Genomic DNA, 20,569 nt, shown 5'->3' on the forward strand with positions numbered 1-20,569 from the left:
AAATGAACTCTGTTTTTTAACATGAATGGCTAAACAGAGGATAAACAAAGACTGGTTATCTTCAGATAAGGAGTGAGATCCTGGAGAGCCTCAAGGCTGGCCCAAGCTATAAGAACTGCCCACGTGGGCATGGAGAAGGACTTCAATGAGGTGTTGGCAGACCCCATAAATTGCCAATGGACCCAGAGGTACAGGCCACGTGAAGATCTGGTGCACAGACTGTGAGGTTATAAAGGGCCAGGGATTTCTTTGTCCAGGATCCCTCTCCAGAGACACACAGATCGAGCATCCATGTGTGACAGCTGAAGCAAGAAAAGACAGGGATAGGAACTACAGCATTGGAGACCATAGCTAGGGGACATTGCTTTGGAACAGGGGCTATGCCAGGACAAGGACAGGATCTGGTGAAAAACCAACGAGGGCAACAGCAGCAGGCTGAGAGAGCAAGTGGTGTGTACCAGGGTTTACAGCCACAAGAATACATTTCATCAAGAGCTTTAAACTGGATCCTGGATCCCCAAACCTCCGTATTTGTGTTTCTAGCACTTCGTTCTGAACCCTGCAAAGGCTGAAGAGTCTTTCTTGGGTATCTACGAGGTAGCAGACCTATAAAAAAGGTAAGAGCCTTCTGTTGCTCCTGTTTACTCAGGTAGCTTAAATAGGAGGATGTCTGCTCTAGATCTAAGGACACCACTTTTCTAGGGACCTAGCTAGAAGCCCCTGTTAATATGTGTTAGAATATACTTGGGGTTTCACGTTTTAGGCAGGAATAAAAAAATATACCTGGAAAAAAGTGTCCAAATTAGGACCATTTTTATTTAAAACTGATGAAAAATGATGCATAAGAATTGAATGATCTTTAGCTGAAAATCTAATTTCTGTTTGGATGTACCACTATATGGCACCATATATTAGGTTCCAATTATACCCAGAATATTCTAAATTCTCTTCCGCCAAGTGGCTGAGTTTCACATCATTCCCAAAGCACCACAGAACAGTCTGATCTCTGTTCCTCCACATCAGTGATAAAAGCCACAGGCCTCATGAGAAACACAGTGTGTTCAGGCACTTTAACTACGGGGCAAATGGAAGAGTAAAGCACATGTAACTAATTATTAATTTGTCTTGCTTATGCCCAGTTTGTGATATCTGGATCCTGACCGGTCCTTGACAAGTAATTCTGACTGCAAGCTCACCCAATGAGAGGCATCTTCCCAATACAAAAAGGATACTGACTCTGGTGCGTATTGTTTAGCAAGTTTTAAGATATCCCTGATGCACAGCTGACAAAATGTGACACATGCCCCTTTGCTGCAAACTCTGGAGTATTACTTTAAATTTCTTATGAAGGTGGCTTTAAGCAAAGGCACTGCTCTGTGCAGGGTAGCTTGAAGCAGAAGCACATGTCCTTTTGTCAGTTCTGTTGGGTGGAAAATCATTCCTAGGAAGCACAAACCAGGCACTTAAAATTAGTCGATATTTTTTACCACAACCTACCTTCAGCTCACCGTGTCCTCGTGTCCTCGTGCCAATGTGGATAACAATACTACCTTCTAACACAGGGCTGTCCTTATGAGGAATTCCATTAACGTCTGTAGATAACTCGGTTATTAGAGGAGAAAGCATCAGAGAAAAGGCTGTAGGGGACAGTCTTGATGTATCAGTTCAAGGTATGCTGTAATGCATATAGATCACCACATTTGAAAAGAGGATTGTTAGTAAATGATGCACAAATGATACATGGGCATTGTGTATCCTCCTAATGAATTAGGAAAAGTAAAACATCACATATGAACATGTAAATTAAAACTATGCTGTAATGCATTTCTGTAAGGAGATGGTATGGGACACCACTCTTCTGGAATTTCCTAATTCTTTATGATCTAGCAACATGTATTTTTAATGTGGGGTTTTTTGAGGTAACATCCTTAGCAAAGATCAGTTTTGACAAGTAACATGTTTCTGTAGTTCAATTCTGGGAACCAACAAAGACCAAGAGGTCTATAGAGCTAACAAAAGCTTGCTTCATTACCAAAAGACATAACTGCAAAAGACTCCAGCTTCCATTATCACCATGTTATAACTGGGTCAGAATAAATAAAGCAGTAGATTTAGATTTTCAAGGATACTCATAAATTTAGTATGAATGAAGGCTAGATAAGGTTGCCAGTTGAGAGAAGAGGCACTGGAAACTCCCCAAATTTTTTTTTTTTATTATTTGTCAGATTACAAAGGTGAGCAGTAAAACAGCATAAAGATCTTTGCAGTGGTAAACATGGCAACAAGGTGACTAAAGGACACAAGTGTGAAGAAAATGCACTCAGAATTTAATGAGATCAGGCAAACTGAAAAAAAATTAAGATAAGGGAGTCTAGATAAAATAACACAAGCTTTTCCAAATAGCTGTCATCTGGGAGAAAAAGGGGGGGATGGTGGGAGGAGAACAAATAAATGTATTTGCTAATAAGCAGGACAATAGTACAGTGTGTACTTCTTTAGCAAACCAAAACAATGCTTTTGCAGTCACCTTTGCTTTTCCACCCTTGGCCTGGAAGGATGAGGGGTTTGTTGACACTTTTACTCTACAATAAGGATGGTTTAAAATGCCTTTAGTTTCATAAAAGCTATCAGCACAATTTTATTTTTCACAATCAACCTGGGCAGAAGTAGCATCATGCCTAACAGGGGGGGGAAAAATATTCACCAGTGGAAAAAGCATTAAAAAGCACATCAGGTTGTCTGACAAATCAATCCCTAAAGTGGCATGTAAACATGAACAAAGATTGGCAAAAGCTTCCTCCACTGTAAGCAGTTTGCAAACAATTGCCACAGGGTCTGATGACATTTAAACCATGAAAAAGCCATGCAAGTCTGGGAACAAAACTGAAAGTATGTAGAGGCTTAACTCAAAATCACCATATCTGGGTATTTCTTGAAGAGAAAACCCCACAAACAAAGCAGGGTCATGGGAATAGGGATGCATCTGTAAAACAATCTGGCTTTGCAATGGCAGTATATGCACAGAGCTCCAATTTTATACCCTGCTTTGGTTTGGATTTTGAATAACCCAAAACTGCCCTAATATTTTTTTTCAAGAGACTCCAGAGATGCAAACACGTCAAGGAGAAAGGCGGGAAACATAAAAGGCACAAAATCAGAGTTGGCACATTGAGGTTGTATTGCAGTGGTACCAGAACTGTGGCTGCACTGGCAGTTTTGGGGATTCCTGTGCCACATCCCCCATCCTGGAGCATGGCTCCCTCTCCACAGTCTTCTCAGGAAAGCACCTGGGCATTTCCGTAAAGCAGAGCAATAACCCACTCTGTGAATAAAGCTGGGAGACAGACAGTGAGCTAACAAATTGAGAAATTTGACTCAAAGAGCAGATAGACCTAGGTTTGCGTAGTTGCAATGCTTGGAGATAAAACACTTTTGGTACAAAACTTGGCTGCGGGGATGTGAAAGTGTCATGGATTAAGCCCGGCTGGAAATTAAACACGACAGCTGCTCTCTCAGCCCTCCTCCCCCCGCCCTCCCGCTACCCCAGTGGAATGAGAAGGAGAATCAGAAGTAAAACTTGTAGGTTGAAGTAAGACCAGTTTAATAATTGAAAACGAAGTACGAATAAAAAAAGGTGAATATCCCTTTGGCCAGTTGGGGTCACCTGTCACAGCTATGCTCCCTCCCAGTTTCTCTTGTGTACCTTTTCCCCGGTGGAGCATGAGACAGACACACAGGGACAAAAAAAGTCCTTGACTTAATATAAACACGACTCAGCAAAAATCGAAGCATCAGTATGTTATCAACATTATTCTCATTCTGAACCAAAACCACAGCACTGTACTAGCTACTGAAAAGACATCTATCCCAGCCCAAACCAGGGCAGAAAGAAACATCTTGATGGAAAGGAAGAGCAGTGTCGCGTGTTATCAGGCGACTGATGTAACACCATCGCCACAGAAGAACTGGTCACCCTCCGCCTCTAGCAGTTAATCTGCTTTCATGCTTGCTTTCACTGCGCTTCATCCCTCCCCCAGCCCCCGGGCCGAGCCCGGAGGCTCAGCCCCGTTGCCGCAGGGCCCTTCTGTCTCCCCCTGCCCGGGGGCAGTGCGCTGCCGCGGGGGTGTTCCTGCGGCGCACAGGCTGAGGCCGCGCCCGCAGGGACTCGCCTCGCCTCAGACAAAGCTGCCGTGGCGCGGCCCCAGTCCTGACTCGGGGCACCTGCGGGGCGGCCCCTCCGCCGCGCCCGCTCCGCTCCGCTCCCTCCCTTCCCTCCGCCGGCCCCGCGCGGCTCCCCCGCCCCCGCCCGGCCCGGAGGCGGGGCGGGCTCCGGGCGGCGCCTCCCGCGGCGGGGCCGAGGCGGCTCCTTCCGTCGGTGGCCGCGGCTGCAGCATGAGCGGGCCGGGGCTGCTGGGGCCCGGCGGCGGCGCGGGGTTGCCGCCGCTGCCCAAGAGCCTGAGCGGGCTGCTGAACTCCTCATCCTCGGGCGGCGGCAGCGGCCAGGGCGGGCGCTGGCGAGACCTGGAGCGGCTCTACGCGCAGAAGTCCCGCATCCAAGACGAGCTGAGCGGCGGCGGCCGGGGCTCGCCGCGCCCGCCCAAGCCTCCCAACCTGGACGCGGCACTGGCCCTGCTCCGCAAGGAGATGGTGAGCGGGGCGGGCTGGGGCTCGGCGGGGGCGGCGGACGTGGCGAGTGGCGGCTTGGGCACCGCCGCCTCCCCGGGGCCAGACCGGCGCCCCGGGCCGGTGCAGCCCCTGTAACCCGGCCTGGCTGCCGGTACCGGCGGCGGGAGGGGGGCTGGGGGCGGCGGGACCGCTCCGGGTGCGGATGGGGAGCCGCTTACCGCGCCCTGCGGCACCCACCGGAACCCGGCACCCAGCTGAAAGGCTGGTGTTAAAAAATACCCCCAGTGTCGGCACTGATTCGTGCAGCCCAAGTGGCTGTGATTAGGCGTAGTTTTCTACAGGACTCTGTTTTGATCCTGTAGCACAGCGTTATTACAGCGAAATTCTTCCGGGCGACCTGGCGCACCTTTTGATTAAATACTAATTGGGTGTTGGTGCTTTGCTGGTGCAAGCTGCAGCTGTAATGACTAATAATAGCCTAAGCCTTACGTGCTGAGGATTCTGAAGAATCAGTACAAGAAAGACAAGGAGCTGCTGGAGAGGGTCCAGCGGAGAGCCACAAATATAATTAGGGGGCTGGAGCATCTTTCTTATGAAGAGAGGCTGCGGGAGATGGGCCTGTTATGTCTAGAGAAGAGGGAATCTCATTAATGTATATAAACATCTCAGAGGTGAGTGTCAAGAGGATGGTGTCTGACTCTTTTCGGTGGTGCCCAGCAACAGGATGAGGAGCAATGGCCATAAACTAAAACACAAGAAGTTCCACCGCAACAAGAGGAAGAACTTCTTTATGTTGAGGGTGGCAGAGCACTGGAACAGGCTGCCCAGGGAGCTCGTGGAGTCTGCCTGTCTAGAGACATTCAAACTCACCTGGACGCGTTCTGGTGTCACCTGCTCGAGGTGACCCCGCCTTGCCTTGGCAGAAGGGTTGGACTGGATGACCTCCAGAGCTCTCTTCCAACTCTAAAAACTCTATGAAGCATATAAAATATGATATTGCTGAAAATCTGCCTGGTTCAAGACTGTTTTTCTCGGGCTAAAAAGGTGCGTGAGGACAAGAAGCTTTTTTGAAAGGTCCTTCTGTGGATTTAGAAGGATGGGAGTGTGCTGAAATCTTAGTCTGCCACCAGTGTTTCAACAGTTAGAGATAATTCTTAAAACTGTGTATTAGAATTGCCAGTTTGCACTAAAGCTCAGGAAGGATGGGTCTATCGACTGCCGGGGCTTTCTTCTGCAGTGCTGTGAAGGGAAACGAGGACATGTGGTCTTAGTCTTAAGCTTTTCCAAAAAAGCGAAGGTAACTCATTAAACAAGTCTAATCTATTTCTTTCCTAATGGGAAATCAAATGAGATACTTCTCAAAGTTACTTGATAAGTAGACTTCCCTTTTAAACTTTCCTTTAATACTCTGCTATCCTTGATAATTTGATAAAGTATTTCTGAAGAAAAAGATACTTCTAAACACATCAAAAACTTTTAAGCAACAGGCTCCTTGGTTCCAGATGTACTTTTTTGTGGCCTGTACAAATTAGAGATTCTTGTGTACTGAAAGGCTGCCTTTCATCAAGAAGATAAAAGCACTTTATTACTGATATTGAACACTCTTTTTGCAGCAAAGATACAATTTTTCTTGAGTAATGGGTTGGCTTTAAATTTTCCATAGTGAGTGAGGAAGAAATGCACAGCACCATCTTTTCCTGCAGGGTCAAGCAAGGTACTGTGTATGTAAGCTTTTAAAGCTGAGAAAGGGATGGATTTGGATGCTTTGGAGAGGGAGGGAGGAAAGGAGAAGTCATTTCAGAACTATGATTGTGAAGAACAGAGTTGATTGCATGGAACTGTGTGCCATAGGTTGCCTTATCAAGAGTCAAATGCAGCTTGGCTGGCATTAAAAACTGTGCTAATGCTATCAGGGTTGGACATTTCTTCAGGCTTTTCCTACCTCAGGGATCATACATGAAAGTTTTGAAGAGGCTGCATTTTTCTCAGTAGGCTTCTTGTTTGATTGTTTGATACTAGTGGCAGCAATAGAAAAATAAGATAGTAAACATAACCATTTGGTTTTAAGACCTGTTATGTTAATTCTGCAAAGCAATTTTTCCCTTAAAGTTTGTGCTTGGCAGTCAGTAGAATTGAACTTCACAGAAAGTGCTGAAGTCCTTAATGGAGCTGAAACAGGAGAGCTGCTGGTGAAAATGGTCCCACCTTCCTTGGGAGACAAAGGTCACCTGTCTCCAGGTTGACTTTTTTGGCTCACCTCACTCCTGATTGATTTTTGAACAGTTCTGGACTGCAGTCTTGTCCCTCAAACATTTGGCTCTCATGCAGGTCTGCCAGGTGGGTCTCATGTTTGCATGTCATAGTGTTAGGTCCAGCTTCACAGCATCCTTTCTTACCTGAGGTGAGCAGTTTGTCTAGCTTATAAAGGAAGATGGGTAAGAAAAGTAGCATAGATCTGAGGTGGTGGAAAGACTTAGCAGTAGTGTCCTGGCAGCTAGCACAGTGTCCCATCACTTGTCCTAAAATCTTCTTTAGCCTGTGCAGGACATCATGTTTTGGCTTCATGATTACACCAAGGAATTTGTGGTGTTCCTGGAAGATGTCATACCCTCTTTTTCTCAATGGCATTGTGGTGTATGATTTTTTTTTTCTCCTCACCTTCAGAAAGAGCTGCTGGTAGGATAGTTCAGCAGTGTCGAAGTAAGATCATCATGCTAGCTTCTTGTGATTTTCTTGTGTGTTGAGTGTATTGTCCTGAGAATTTAGAAGCATAAGAAGAGATTTTTGAGATAAGAGTTCTCATTCTGAGTAAAATACAGTCTGGTGTTCAGGTTGTAGTACAGGCTGCTAACGTTATTTATTTATTTATTTATTTATTTATTTCCTCTTGACATGAGGTTGTGGCAAAAATTTTTATTTGATGAAACTGAGGCTCACTAGGAACAGCCTGTCGGCTTAACACTTCCTTGAAAAATAAGGCCAAAATGGCTGTTTCTCTAAAATCTCTATTTGGGTAGTGGTTTTAATTTGATCTGACTTGGATAGGTGACAATGTCAAGTGAACTCTCTATTTCGTTGCCAGAGAGGGAGGCTGAATTGAGTTAAATGAATAGCTTTATTTCACTTTGCTGTGCAACATACTGGCTTTGTACCTGACATAAAGATGCAGACCACAAGGTAGCCTTTTTTTAATGGTTCTCCAAATCTGTAATTAGCTCTGGAACTAATATTTGAGAAGCTTAAGGACCAAAATATTAGGTGCTTAATTATAATCAAGCCTATGCTTGAGTGGCACATGAAAATAGTCTGAAGATTTGCAAGATATGTCATATGTACTTGTGTCACTTCTGTTTAGTTTTGCTGCCTGAAAGTAGCGTGCTGTATTGTTCTAGATGTACCTGGGTTTGTCAGATGCCTATGTATGTCAATATAGAAAAGAAAATTAGACTACAACTACTCAGCTGGCAAGTGGAAAAACCAGAGTCCCATTTAAAACTTCTACTCCAGGCCATTTTAAAGAAAAACAGAGTGCCTGTGATGCTGTGAGAGAAAGATGTGTGAAAGACACACAGTATTTCTGGAAAAATATCTCCCTTGCATAGTGAGGAATATAGACTTTATGAATTTATCTGCCATGGTTCCGATAGGAGTGACCTGCTTATTGAAGTTTAGCACAGTGTTGTAATACAACATTTTGAAGAACACTTTGCATTTGTTCTGCACTATTGCATCACATCGTTCCTTGTTCTTTTGTCCAGTTTATCCCGTGGGGCATCTGCCACCTTAGAAAATGAATTTTACTTTCATATTTCATAACCGTTCAAGGTGGAAAGAAGCTCAAACCTCTTGTTTAGCAACAAAATATATACAGCATTATACAGCCATAAAAAGGCAATTGTAGTAATGATTGAATTGTTCCCCCTTCAGGTTGGCCTTCGGCAGCTGGATATGTCATTGCTGTGTCAGCTCTACTCCCTGTACGAATCCATTCAAGAATACAAAGGTGCCTGCCAAGCTGACTCTAACGCAGACTGCTCGTACGCCCTGGAGAACGGATTTTTTGATGAAGAGGAGGAATACTTCTAGAAGCAGGAAGATTCCCCTTGAGGCTGACTGAACTGAAGTTCTTTTGTCCTTCTCTCCCTGTAACCTCAACAAGAACAACTGGAATTTGTATGGATCCCTCTTCCTGAGGAGGAACACCCAGCTACCCCGAGTTGTGTTAAATTCTCTTATTTTAACAGGCTGTCAGTACAAGTTACTCATGCAAATACCACTTGAGCAAAGTGCTGTACTTTAATTTTTGAAGAGTCCTCAGACATGCTTGACAAGAGTTTTCAATTTAATTTGCAAGGTGGGTGTTTTCATCTTACAAACATTGGTAGCTTATAACTGGAATTTTAATCGTGGAAGACAGCAGCGACTTCCTGAGTTGTAATAACTTCATAAGGGGGGAGGGAAGCCTCCGCTGTGGTGTAAATAGCTATAGGTGATTTTTGGGGGGGTCAGTGGCATTGATAAATGCATTTTGAACAGGCATCTGGATGCACGCACATCCTCAGCACTACTAAGCTAGTTCTGCTCTTACCGGCTGCATCCAGTTTTGTACTGGGTGAATTGTTTACACAGTTAATTTTTTTTTTCTCCTGAAGCTAATTTATTCCTAGCTTGCAAGCTGTACATGTGATAGTGAATGTTACCAGCAGGGTTTTTTTTTTTCTGTTGATCTAATTCACTTTCTTGGTACTGCCACTTGGCATTAACTTTTATACTCTTCTCTGGATTTCTTGCATCGATGTAGCTCTTTGACCTGCTAAACGCTGCTCTGAAATGGTTTGCTTAGCTTTTACTGCACTGCATAGTAAAAGCACATTTTCAAACATAGTCTGTCTGCCACTATGTGGCTTGGAATAACATGAACTCTTGTGCAAGTGTTCTTGATCATATGAAGAATAAGGAAACCTCTCATATGACACAATGGGACAAATTGCAATATTTTATACTGGGTGAACTTTGTTGCTGCAAGGTAGATGACAGCTCTTTTTAAAAATGCAAAATAAGTATTTTGAGCACATACTTTGCATATGTTAAAACTTTTTATACTAACTTGTTCTTTGAAATATAACTTATTTTTGTTTTCAGAACTTACTAAAGCACTTGGTTAAGTTTTTATTAATTCGCAGTGTGTACATGTGATGCTTAATCAGCTGAGAGTTGCCAACTATCTGAGTCTTCACCCTTCTCTGTTTTAAGTAAAATCAACTCTCAATGTGATTTTTGTTTCTTAAATTTAATTCTGAAGATTGCTATAATGCACAGTGCCTGAATCTTGACACAAGGTAATAATTAAGGGCTTAAACCTCAAAGGGTTTTTGCATGGTTCATATCTGGCATGCATGCAGTTTGCAGGAAGAATTGGAGATCACATTCTGGGGTAGCTCCTCTGTTTTTAGCAAAGGCTAGGATGTTGCAGTGATAAAAGCCAAGAGACTTCCAGGATGCATTCCCTCTAAAACAGGCTTGTTTTAGTGGAATTCAAAGGCCACAAAAGTAAAGACTGTGCTGTAATTGTGTATGTGTATAGTTCTTAATCTAGTCTGTGGCAATGGTTGGATATTTTTTTAATGTTAATTCTGGTCTAATTGCTTTACTCACTCAAAACTAAACTGAATGATAAGGAAAACACAGATAATCCAGATAGCTACATCTGTATTAAAAAGTTGTGTGCCTATGTGTGTATACATGTATAAATATATATACACACACATATTTACATGCAACTTTATGCTTTGACTTAAGAATGTATCAGCTTTTAGTATAATTTGCTGTGCTTTTGGTATTTACATGAGGCTTTTTCTAGTCTGTTGAAGTACTGCTATTTTCTTGCTCTTTCCCCAAAAATAAAAAGCATGATGTTTAGCATAACTTTTTAATGTTGTGTGTATTTTAATTTACCTTTTCAGTGAATACAAATGCCACCCCCCTTCCCAACCCTCCCATAAGAAAACTAGGACTAGTTATCACCTGAAGCAAGCAATTTTTAAATTACAGTGGCAAAGGTTCCACCTACCTCTGTTTGGAATGGAATTTACTGCTTCTCTGTCTTAATTGGATTTTACTTGTTTTTAAATTCAGGAGAAAATCCTGTTTCTACTACTAAAATTAATGATTCTGTTTTACAGATCTTTAGAGTGTCATTCCTTAATAGTTGCAGTGGTGAGAATGGACTTGAGCAAAATTCACAGTATTTTCTCTTAAAAAATTAAAAAGTGATATATGTTTCTCATCATGCTCGTGATTTGGGCACCATGGAATATTTGGTATTCCCTGTACCAAGGGAAGCATAAAAGTCTTAAAACAACACTCCACAACATCTGGACTGAAAAACAGGATGGATTATAAGGACTTGCTAAGTTTTCAGCACCCTGTCCCTTTTAATAACACTATCCTGCATGGGAGAGAAGTTACAGTCTATATTCCTAAGGAAAACTCAAATGCCATGAGGGCTGGCTAGCCAGATGAAGGTTGTATAAAGAAGAAATTTGTTTTTAAGTCAATAAGCAGTTGCTCCAGAGGCTGATGTCTATGTCTGGTGTTGCAGTTGTGAGTTGTATCTCTTTACCACATTACAGCAGCACAAAGCAGGGAAATTGCTCTGGAAGAGAGGTGCTTGGTGGGAAAGTGTAGCTTAAATATTGAGTAATTGCTACAGGCAGCTTCAAATCCGAGTTCGGTGTGCACATGACAGAACGGAGTCACGTTAGTACAAAAGCTTCCTACCCGTGGTCCAAACCACGTCCCAACACATTTCCATTTTGATTCCATAACCCCAGTTCATCTTAACACGTAAGTTTTTAAGGGTACCTTTTAAGGATATAATGAAAGAAACTCTTGGACACTTCTCTGCTACCCAGTGAACACTGCAGAACTTTCCCAGTCCCACATAGCACACCCAATAATGAGCAGGCCCAGGAAAAGAAAGGTTTACAAGGAAACAAGAACAGTCAGGCTCCTGCTGCCCAGAGATGGAAAACTCTGAGTACAGCAGTTCAGAAGGCAATCTGCCCTGGGTAACTCTTCACTGGCCTTTCTCCAAAGGGCCTATACATGTGGTAAAGCAGTTAGAAATAATTGTTAGGTCTCCACTAGCTGTACTTGGAAGTTTTATTTTTACTTCAACAGCATATCACCCTCATTCCATTGCTATGACAACTGCAGAGTCATACTGTCATAATTACATTACACTTTAGTCCCCTGGCAATTGCCTTAGTCTACAAAAAGAGAAGCGTCTGGAAGGAGTGCTCCACTCTCGAGAAAGTGGGTGCCAAAAGGTAATGGGTGGCTGATACCATGGCAAATGTAACAGATGAGCATTTAGGTTCAGCTTCAGCTCCTGGTGAAGTTACTGTCAGTGCTATTGACTTTAGTGGGGATGGATTTCAAAGCAGGCATCTTTTCCTAAAACCAGAATTGCTGCTTGGTGTCTTTTATTTCCAAGACTGTGGAACAGCTAAATACTAAGATACAGGAGATATTCAAATAACACTCTACAAATGTACTACTCAAAGGTACTGCTTTAATGCACTGAAATGCAGTAGGCAATCATAAGAATAACTTGTAAAAAGCATGAATGTTGCTTCAAATAGAGTTTTCCAGTAAAGGTGGGGCAAAATTGCACTCAGTTTATGCATCGTTTAAATGCTTGCTAAAAGCTGAGACTTCAGTACAATATTTGGTGTAGTCATGAAATTGGAAGACTAGGAGAAGAATTATGCAAAAATTATGATAGTATTTGTAATTAATTTAGTTCCTAATCATAGGTAACCAAATAATTTTGTGACATTTAAAATAAGTTGACTTTTTTAAAATTATGTTTACAATTTCTTGTAAATAAGACAGTTTGCAAAATTTTAAATGCAATGAAGAGAGTAGCAAAGCCCCCCCAGTCTTTATAATTGATCCACTTAGTACTTATTTACAAGCCTAAGGTTTTGTGTCACATTTAGCCTTCATTCTAAGGAAACAAAGCTCATGCAGGAAATCTGTCCTGGCATTTTCTGTCTGTTTGCTGTAAACTAGGTCTGATAGGACAGAAGTTGTAGAGTTGCTCTGTTTTTAGAAGCCTTGTAAATATTTGGAGCTGGAAGAGGAGAGAGACTTACTGCTCCTTTCTTGGACAGGATCACAGGTAAGAGTTCCCCTTTTGGCTTGTGTTTGATCACCTGGCTGCCAGAAGGCAAAAGCCGGGTGGTCACACGCCTGCTGGCAGCTCTGCAGTAGCCAGGGCACCACAGTGCTGGGTACCACTGGGGCGTCTGGGAAGGAGGAGAGTCCTGGCACATCTTCTAGAGAATGAGGATGAAAGCTGCAGATACAACAGGGGGCCCTGGGAACGCCCCAGGTGCTGCCTTCAGGACTCAATGGGATGCTGGAAGGGAAGAGCGGTGGGGAGGAATGTCACAGGTCCTGGATGTGGGAGCTTGGCACAGTTTGGAAGGAGATGCTGAGGTCCTGGAATATGAGTTCTTTAAAATCCCATGTTTGATTAGTTCTGCTACTGACACCTTGGGGGATTTTTCATGTCCTTTTTTGACCCATTTTAGATGCTGGGGTTATGCTACTTGTCACGTATTTTTAACGTGACAGTCATTTGTTGCGGGTATGCACTTTTGCTCAACTGGAAAGAACGTGCTTTATTTGACTTTATTTAGCTGCCTAGCTAAAGCCATCCATTTGCCTTGAGGAATTAGATTGCTCTTAGGGTAGAGAAAACTAATTCCCCCACTGTGCTGTTCAGCTGACCGCTGGGGAGGAATGTGAAATGGAAGGATTAATCAGGTACATGCCAAAGGGAGCCCTAACAACAGGTCTTTTCTCCAATGTACTGCTCTGCGACCTTCAGTCACTTTGAAAGAATTTACTGTGTTTTTGTGATGCCTGCCTGTAGAGGATACATTACCACAGCAGTTTGAGGTTCATACTTTTTTCATATACTACATGCATTTTCTCAGAAAACAACTCCTCAGAAGTACATTTTTCCATCCATTGTCTTTGGTTTATCTGAAGTTACTGCATTTAACTCTAGACAACACTGCAGTACCTAAGGAAATAACTTGTTTGTTTTCTTAGAAAAGTAGTTAAAAGATTTATCTTATTTGCAAAGTCATCTTCTATTGAGTTTAACATTTTCTGTGAGTTTCCAAGCTCCCTATGTGGTAAAGCCTCTTAACTGCCTATTCTATGATCCTGGCAACTCCAACTCTGCAGGTAGCTTTACAAACAGCCAGGGTCTGCTGTGAGGGCTAGGTTCTGCCATGGCTCAAAGAGCCTGGGGGATCTGTGCCAAGGGACAAACCCTCCTGAGCTGAGGTGGTCTGGAAGAGCAGAGATGGCCCCACAAAACCCAGATGTGCCCTAAGGATTAAAGCCTAGGTGAGGCTGGATGTGTGCTGGACTGGCACCTGCAGCTTGTGGGGCAATTGCACCTTGTAAGGAATGAAGAGGATTAACAAGGGGTTCTCACTCAGATGACTCACTCAGAAGTGAGTTTGGCTATTTGATTTTAAATGACAGAGGAACTTTGGAGGGGATAAATATTCACTGCAAAAGTCTCTTTCCCTTAGTTTTTTTGGCCCACTCTGTTTTATCTTTTCTATTCAGAAAACTTAATTAAATGAATGTGGAAGCAACCAGCCCTAAGTAATGAAGCCCACATCTGATTTCAGAGGAATGTGCTTTTAACAGTAGAATTTACATTTTTCAGATAAGGTTGGTATGCAATTTAAAAAGACAAAGCCATCTGCTACTGAAATACACACACTTGTGACTATTTTGGCTCTTCTCTGGACTTTTGCTACAGATTTTAAATGCACTTGTGCTAAGACATTATTAAGCTAATGTCTTCGAGAGAATGTAATCTTTCAGAATTCCTCAGTTTAATATGAGAGAAGAAATCCTATGCAAATAATGGATTGTTAAAATTCAGTGGCCAAAGCAGACTGTTTGGAATTGTTAGTGCACAGAGAGTTCAGTTCTATGTCAAACCACTGCCTTAAATTCATGTTTAGCAGTTCAATCCTCCTCGCAGTGCTAACTACTCACTTTCAGAAATCACAAGCATTTCTTCCACAGGTCAGAAACGTCCTTGTGATTACCTGGCTAGACACATGAGTAAGGGCTTGTGAGCTCCTTTTGGCTCAAGATACCAGGCGCTGTCACAAACAATAAAGTTGCCTGTCTGAGCCCTACCAGCTCTTGCTTAAACTCTTCTGACTCGTCAAACAGCAGAACGTTTTAAATCATTTACAAGGAGGCAGTGTAATAAGGTCGTTACTTCAGTAACAAAAGCACCTGGATGACAGGGACAGTACATTTTGTTGGGTTTTTTTCTCTTAACCCTTTACATTATTTGGTTACCTGAATATAGATTTTTAACAAAGCACTAATTATTTGTACTGAAAGCCCTCATGGACACGGGAAAATTCAAACATTGCACGCAGAGGTGCGGTAACAAGTGAAGTTTTGAACAGGTAAAGTACAATCTTAAATGGAACCACATTTTAACCTGTTTCATTACTCCTACGCAACATCAAAGGCTGTTTGATTGTGGAATAAAATTACTTATTATATGCTACATTGCACAAAAGGTAAACGACTGAAATATTAAAATAGTTTGGTATAGGGGAAGGACATTTTATCAGAATCAGCTGGAAAAAAATAGTATATCAAATCAGAGAGAAAATTAATTTCTCATAGCATTACAGTATCAAAGCTCTGTTACCATTTGGTTTTTGTCCTGTATGAACACAGCATGTCTATATTCTTTCCAAGGGTCTTGCTATTCCTGTTTCTTCTGTTAGTATTGTACAAATCATACATGATCTTGACTTGCATCTACAAAATACCCTTGCTCTTTCTGATACTTCATCATGATCAAGTTGGAGAAGCCTTTCCTAAATACCTTGCATCATACATATAAGCTGTAGAGATAATGGAATATATACCACTTATTCAATGTGTAATTTGAGTGCATTTTTAGAAGAGGAAAGACATTTATGAACAGAGTTCTAGTGTATTTTGGAGACTGTCATTGCACAGTTGCTTGCATACAATATTAACCCTTACGGATAAATGAGAGAAGTAGAAATTTGCAGAAATCTCTGTGGGGAAGAAGGAATTCTGTTTTATGCATTTCTTTTATCCTGTCTCATGTCCTTTCTTACAGGATTTGCTTGTGTTCTCATATGTAAATAGGTTTGTCTTGTCTCCAGTGCTTTGTGTGGTTACACAATAGGACTTTTTTCACTTATCACTAGCCAGTCATTCAAAAAGTCCTTTCTGTTTCTGTTGCAAATGTAGGACTGTTCTAGGCTTTCAATGTCCCTTCTTCTTATAGAGAATAATACTCTTTTTTGTGCTTTCAAATGCAGGTGTGTATGGGCAGAATACATCAATCAGTGTTAGAGAAGCCAAGCATACCACCGCAGACGTTTATTTATATAAGCATCTGCTAAAGTGTGCCCCCTAATGAAAATTTACAATTTATTTTGCAAATTAGGAGGGAGTTTGTATGGATGCATTTATTCTCCAGAAACAGAGATCTCAATGCATCAGAAACAGAGATCTCAATGCATCGTCCATTCTCTCATCCTCTGAGTTAAATACTTTCATTTGTAGGCACTGATTGTATTTTTGTTTCAGCTTAATGGTGTGTTACCCAGTGCCTATGTCCTTCCAGAAAGTCTGTAGTAGATCTGAGATGTGCAGGCTGCCTTGTTCATTTAAAATGAAATATTTAATGCTTTGTGGTCCTGCAGCCAAGGAATTTGCCTGATGGATTTCTATGTCGCTGGCTTAGCAAGGCTAAGCAGGGGGTAGGAGGGAATAGGAAGCATGCAACCAGGAGAATAAAAGTGGAGGACAGAAACTTTCTAAAAGACCAAGTCACCATCTTCACCATGGATTCCTCAAGTAAAATCGTGTATTTTCACAAAATCATATTGCTTGAATAAATGGTTGTAGTTGAAAAACAACCAGGCATCAAACTGTCACTACATGCAGTAGGAGCTGATAGGTCTCTTAATTCAGGAAAGGCAGCTTAGGTTTGGTTTCTGAGAGCCAGAATATCTGCCTGCCAGGGAGAACATCTGTCAGGAATGCCTATCCATCCAAGTGGCTGGCGGAAGGACCTGATGACCTCTGAGATCACTTCTAGCCCTGTCTGATTCTGTGAAAACAAAACTGTTCCCAAGGGGGTGGCAGAGGCAGCTGCTTGCTCAGGACAAAGAGCTGAGCCTTCAGGAGCAGCTGCTGCAAGGAGTTTAGAGAAGACAGCACTTTCCAATATAATGGCATGAAATGACAGATGGCACCTTCCACCCTGCCATTGTAGTGGGGAAGGATCTGTGCACGAGGGCTTCCTGTTTTGCCATCCTCTATTGGGATATGTTGGAGAGGATTAAAAACACCTCTGAACTTTCAGTCAAAGTGCTTGTGCAGCTGAATTAGATTAGAATCACCATGCTGGCATTTTGTTACATGAAAGTAGCTGAGTAACAATGAGGGAAGGGAGACGTGATCTCTACATGCCTCTGATGCTCTTTTATCAGGGACATGACTTTTTTTTTAAACTGATACAATCTGTTCTGTTGCAGAATAATCAAACTACTGTGAGAAGAAGGTGCCTTTCTCACTGGTGGCCTTTTCTTTCAGTGTGGGACCTTTAAACAGACAGAAGCTGCACAACTTTATACATAGATAAGGCAGAAAATGCACAGGCTGTGAGAACAGGATTGACCTTCCCTTTCCTTCCATCTACACACACACACACACACACACACACATCATTTACATAAATTGCACAATTCAGTTGAGCAGGAAACTATTTTTGGGAGAAATCCACTTAAAGAAGTGCAAAATACATTCGAAAAGATGAGAATTTTAGTATAAACGAAGTCTTGTCATGTGGTTGTGTAAGGAAATGAATACCTGCCACTGTGTTCATCCACAGCAAAATTAATTTCATCTCTAAAGAAAAGGGGTCAAATAAGGTCCACCATTCCTGAAAAAATTCTTCATTAATCATCAGTGTTTTATTTCCACTTTGCTCTCTCCCAGGACAAAATGAGTAAGAGATGGACTGTGCTTTCCTTGCTGTGCAATCCATCTGCCATTTTCACACTACTAAGTAGGAGAAATGTCCTTAGAAGGAAACAGATTCCTGCTTTGGAAGAATTTATAAGGCGTATGCTCAATGTGATACATTCACTTTTGGTCCCTATCCTGCAAAATCCAAGCCATTTTTTCTGGTGCTGGTATGTGGCATGTTATTATCCAGTGGATGTTCTCAATGGGAAATGTTTTCTTCCTAGTTATTATTACACTTCTGTTGGCTTTTGATTTTCAGTGATCAAAAGAACGCTGTAGTCCTACTGAGAGAGACTATCTCTGCTGTAGCCAAGACATGATACATATGTGGCTTTGAAGGTTAGAACCAAAGCTTTATTCTGGAAGTGGAGTGAGAGACCAAAGAAAGGATCAAAGTTAAGGAGTGATGTATGTATGACAGCATCAGATGGGCTGCAGCTTCCCTGGCAGGGAATCACTATAAAGGTAACACCCACAGATGCTTACAGAGTGAATAAGCAGTTCTGAGGAAGGAGTGCAAGGTGAGTATAAGTGCTTCTATGTTGTTGAGGTCTTGTTTTCTTGTTTAAATCTATGAAATGTTATTGAATTTGTTTACTGAAAATTACCAATGGTTTGTAATATTTTTTTAAGAAATATTTTTCTGCAAAACGTACCACTGTTTTCTACCTCAAAGTCTCAAACTGTCAAATATTAAGTACCTTATTTTTTCTTTTAGACAGCTGAAAGTAAGATCAGCTAATGTGCCAGTTCCCTTTGCTCCAAGTTTTTCAACTAATTTCAGATTTATTTTGGCACACAACAGCTGCAATAACTTCAAAATCATAATAAGGGGTTAGTGATTTGCTGTATATACCCCTAGAAGTCTTCAGATGTGTACATTACAGAACTGCATGCCAGCGAGGGTCAGAATTAAAGCTTCCCTTAGTACAACAAAGACTTTAAACATGTCACCTTTAATATTCACATTCTCTGGCTCCTGGCATGTCTGCTTCATATCTGACATTCAGTGTTGACTGACTCCTAACAACCTGCAGCTGAAAGGACTTAATGCTTTTCATCTTTCTAAGCAGACATGAACAAATTAATCCTCCCCCAAATCCTATGATGGTGGAGATACAATCATTTTATGAAGCCACACATATGACTTGCTCAAGGTCACAGTACTCGTCGGTCTTAGAGCCAGGATTAGGATTCAGGTCTTAATTCAGGTCCCCAGTCCTGTGCTCAGAGAGCAATGGCATGCACTTCTGTGCAGCTTATGGATAACAGTTCTTTTGCCTAAAAATGTCCTCAGAATTACAATTAGAGATTGTAAGAAATCAAGGGGATCATCTGGATTTATTCCAGCAGCAGCCAGCACATGTAAAAACTCTTAGGTTCACACTCTTACACTTCTATGTAAAGGAATTTAAAGCACATTTTTACCCAGGGAAAAAAAACCCCAAACAATATATATTATTCTAATGAATAGCAATTAAAACATCATTAGCAGTATTTCCTAGTTGCTTTGCAGACCTGTCATTTGTCTATGCAGAGCTCAAAAAAAGCTTTACAAATTTAGGACAGCAGATCATGTTTAGGAAAAAGATTTTATGAAGCTCCTTATGTTCATATCTTGTTTCTTGCCACCTCAGTAATACAGTAAGCATTACTGGAAAGAATAAGAAGGTCAGAACAGCTAAGAGGCAGGAGACAAAATGGGAATCTTGTTATGTACAGCTTCCTGCAAATTTTAACTGCAGAAACCTGAGTTTCAGATTAATTCAGCAACAGAAATCCTATTGATTTTTAGCACTGGAGGAATGCATTCATTCTCTCTTTTGCCACATGAATTTTTGAAGAGCTCAACAGGACTCAGAATAATCCCAGCTGGTAGGACTAGTTAGGTTTTAAAGAGATGTCGTTCTAAAATAATTTGTATTTTATAGCATCCATGGTTTGTATCTTGAATTGACCTTGATACCGAGTCACCAAAACAAGTATTTTGTGACCTGTTTTTCATCACTAATTTCATTCTCACATTTCTCCAAACTGAAGATGGATGTTCATTTTTTAAAAGCTTGAATTTGTGATTTTAAAAAACAAAAATTAATCAAAGAACATGTGTGTAAGAGTATCTGTTTCTTCCAGTTTTGAAATCAATAGTGGTTTCCTTATCAGCTCCAGATGGCACTGCAGTGCTTAACACCACCCCGCTGGGGAGGGCTCAAGGAATGCAAAAGCAGGCAAGCTTTTGAGAAACAAGGGCTTGCTTGTTTTATGAGAAATCAGCTAATAGTTTTCCAGTGCAGATGTCCTACTTTACTTTCAGTTTGGTGAAGACTGGGGTAACAAATGGCAGCTTATATGCCTCTGAGATAGGACTTGTGTGGAAGAAAGGGCTCCCTTGTCTGTACGTGCAGGAGGTCACAAGCCCTTGCCTGCACCAGCGAAGCCTAATGCAGCACACACTAATGCAGAATGAAGGGAGAAACTCTGCTGTTGCACAGCTCTTCCTATTCAGTGACTAATTCTAAGGCTGCACAATTGGTAATTCTGCTTTGTTAAAGTGTATTTTCAAGGCTGTAGTGCAAACCATTGAAGTAATGAGGTTACTGGTACCTTTTCTAGGGAAACCCATAAACTTTACTGCTTGGAAGACATCTTTTGATATGTCATGTTGTCTCTTAGACCATTACAAAAATGTCTACACTAAATATGACTCTTCTTTCATGTTCATCATTTGTAAACTTGGGAATAGGATGTTTCTCTATTTGCTTAATGATACACTCATAAACATCTATACTGCATATTT

General features: G+C 41.7%; 1 protein-coding gene across 1 annotated transcript; it reads left to right on the plus strand.

Annotated features, from left to right (window-relative positions):
• The first annotated feature begins 4,355 nt into the window (after positions 1 to 4,355).
• FAM89A (family with sequence similarity 89 member A) lies at positions 4,356 to 10,551 on the plus strand. The gene is made up of 2 exons (XM_069008512.1): positions 4,356 to 4,647; positions 8,554 to 10,551. The coding sequence occupies exons 1-2, from the start codon at positions 4,393 to 4,395 to the stop codon at positions 8,710 to 8,712; spliced, it is 414 nt and encodes a 137-aa protein (XP_068864613.1). The 5' UTR covers positions 4,356 to 4,392; the 3' UTR covers positions 8,713 to 10,551.
• Positions 10,552 to 20,569: the final 10,018 nt, after the last annotated feature.

Source organism: Aphelocoma coerulescens, chromosome 3 (genome assembly GCF_041296385.1).
Source record: "Aphelocoma coerulescens isolate FSJ_1873_10779 chromosome 3, UR_Acoe_1.0, whole genome shotgun sequence".
In the NCBI taxonomy this organism is placed as follows: Eukaryota; Metazoa; Chordata; class Aves; order Passeriformes; family Corvidae; genus Aphelocoma; species Aphelocoma coerulescens.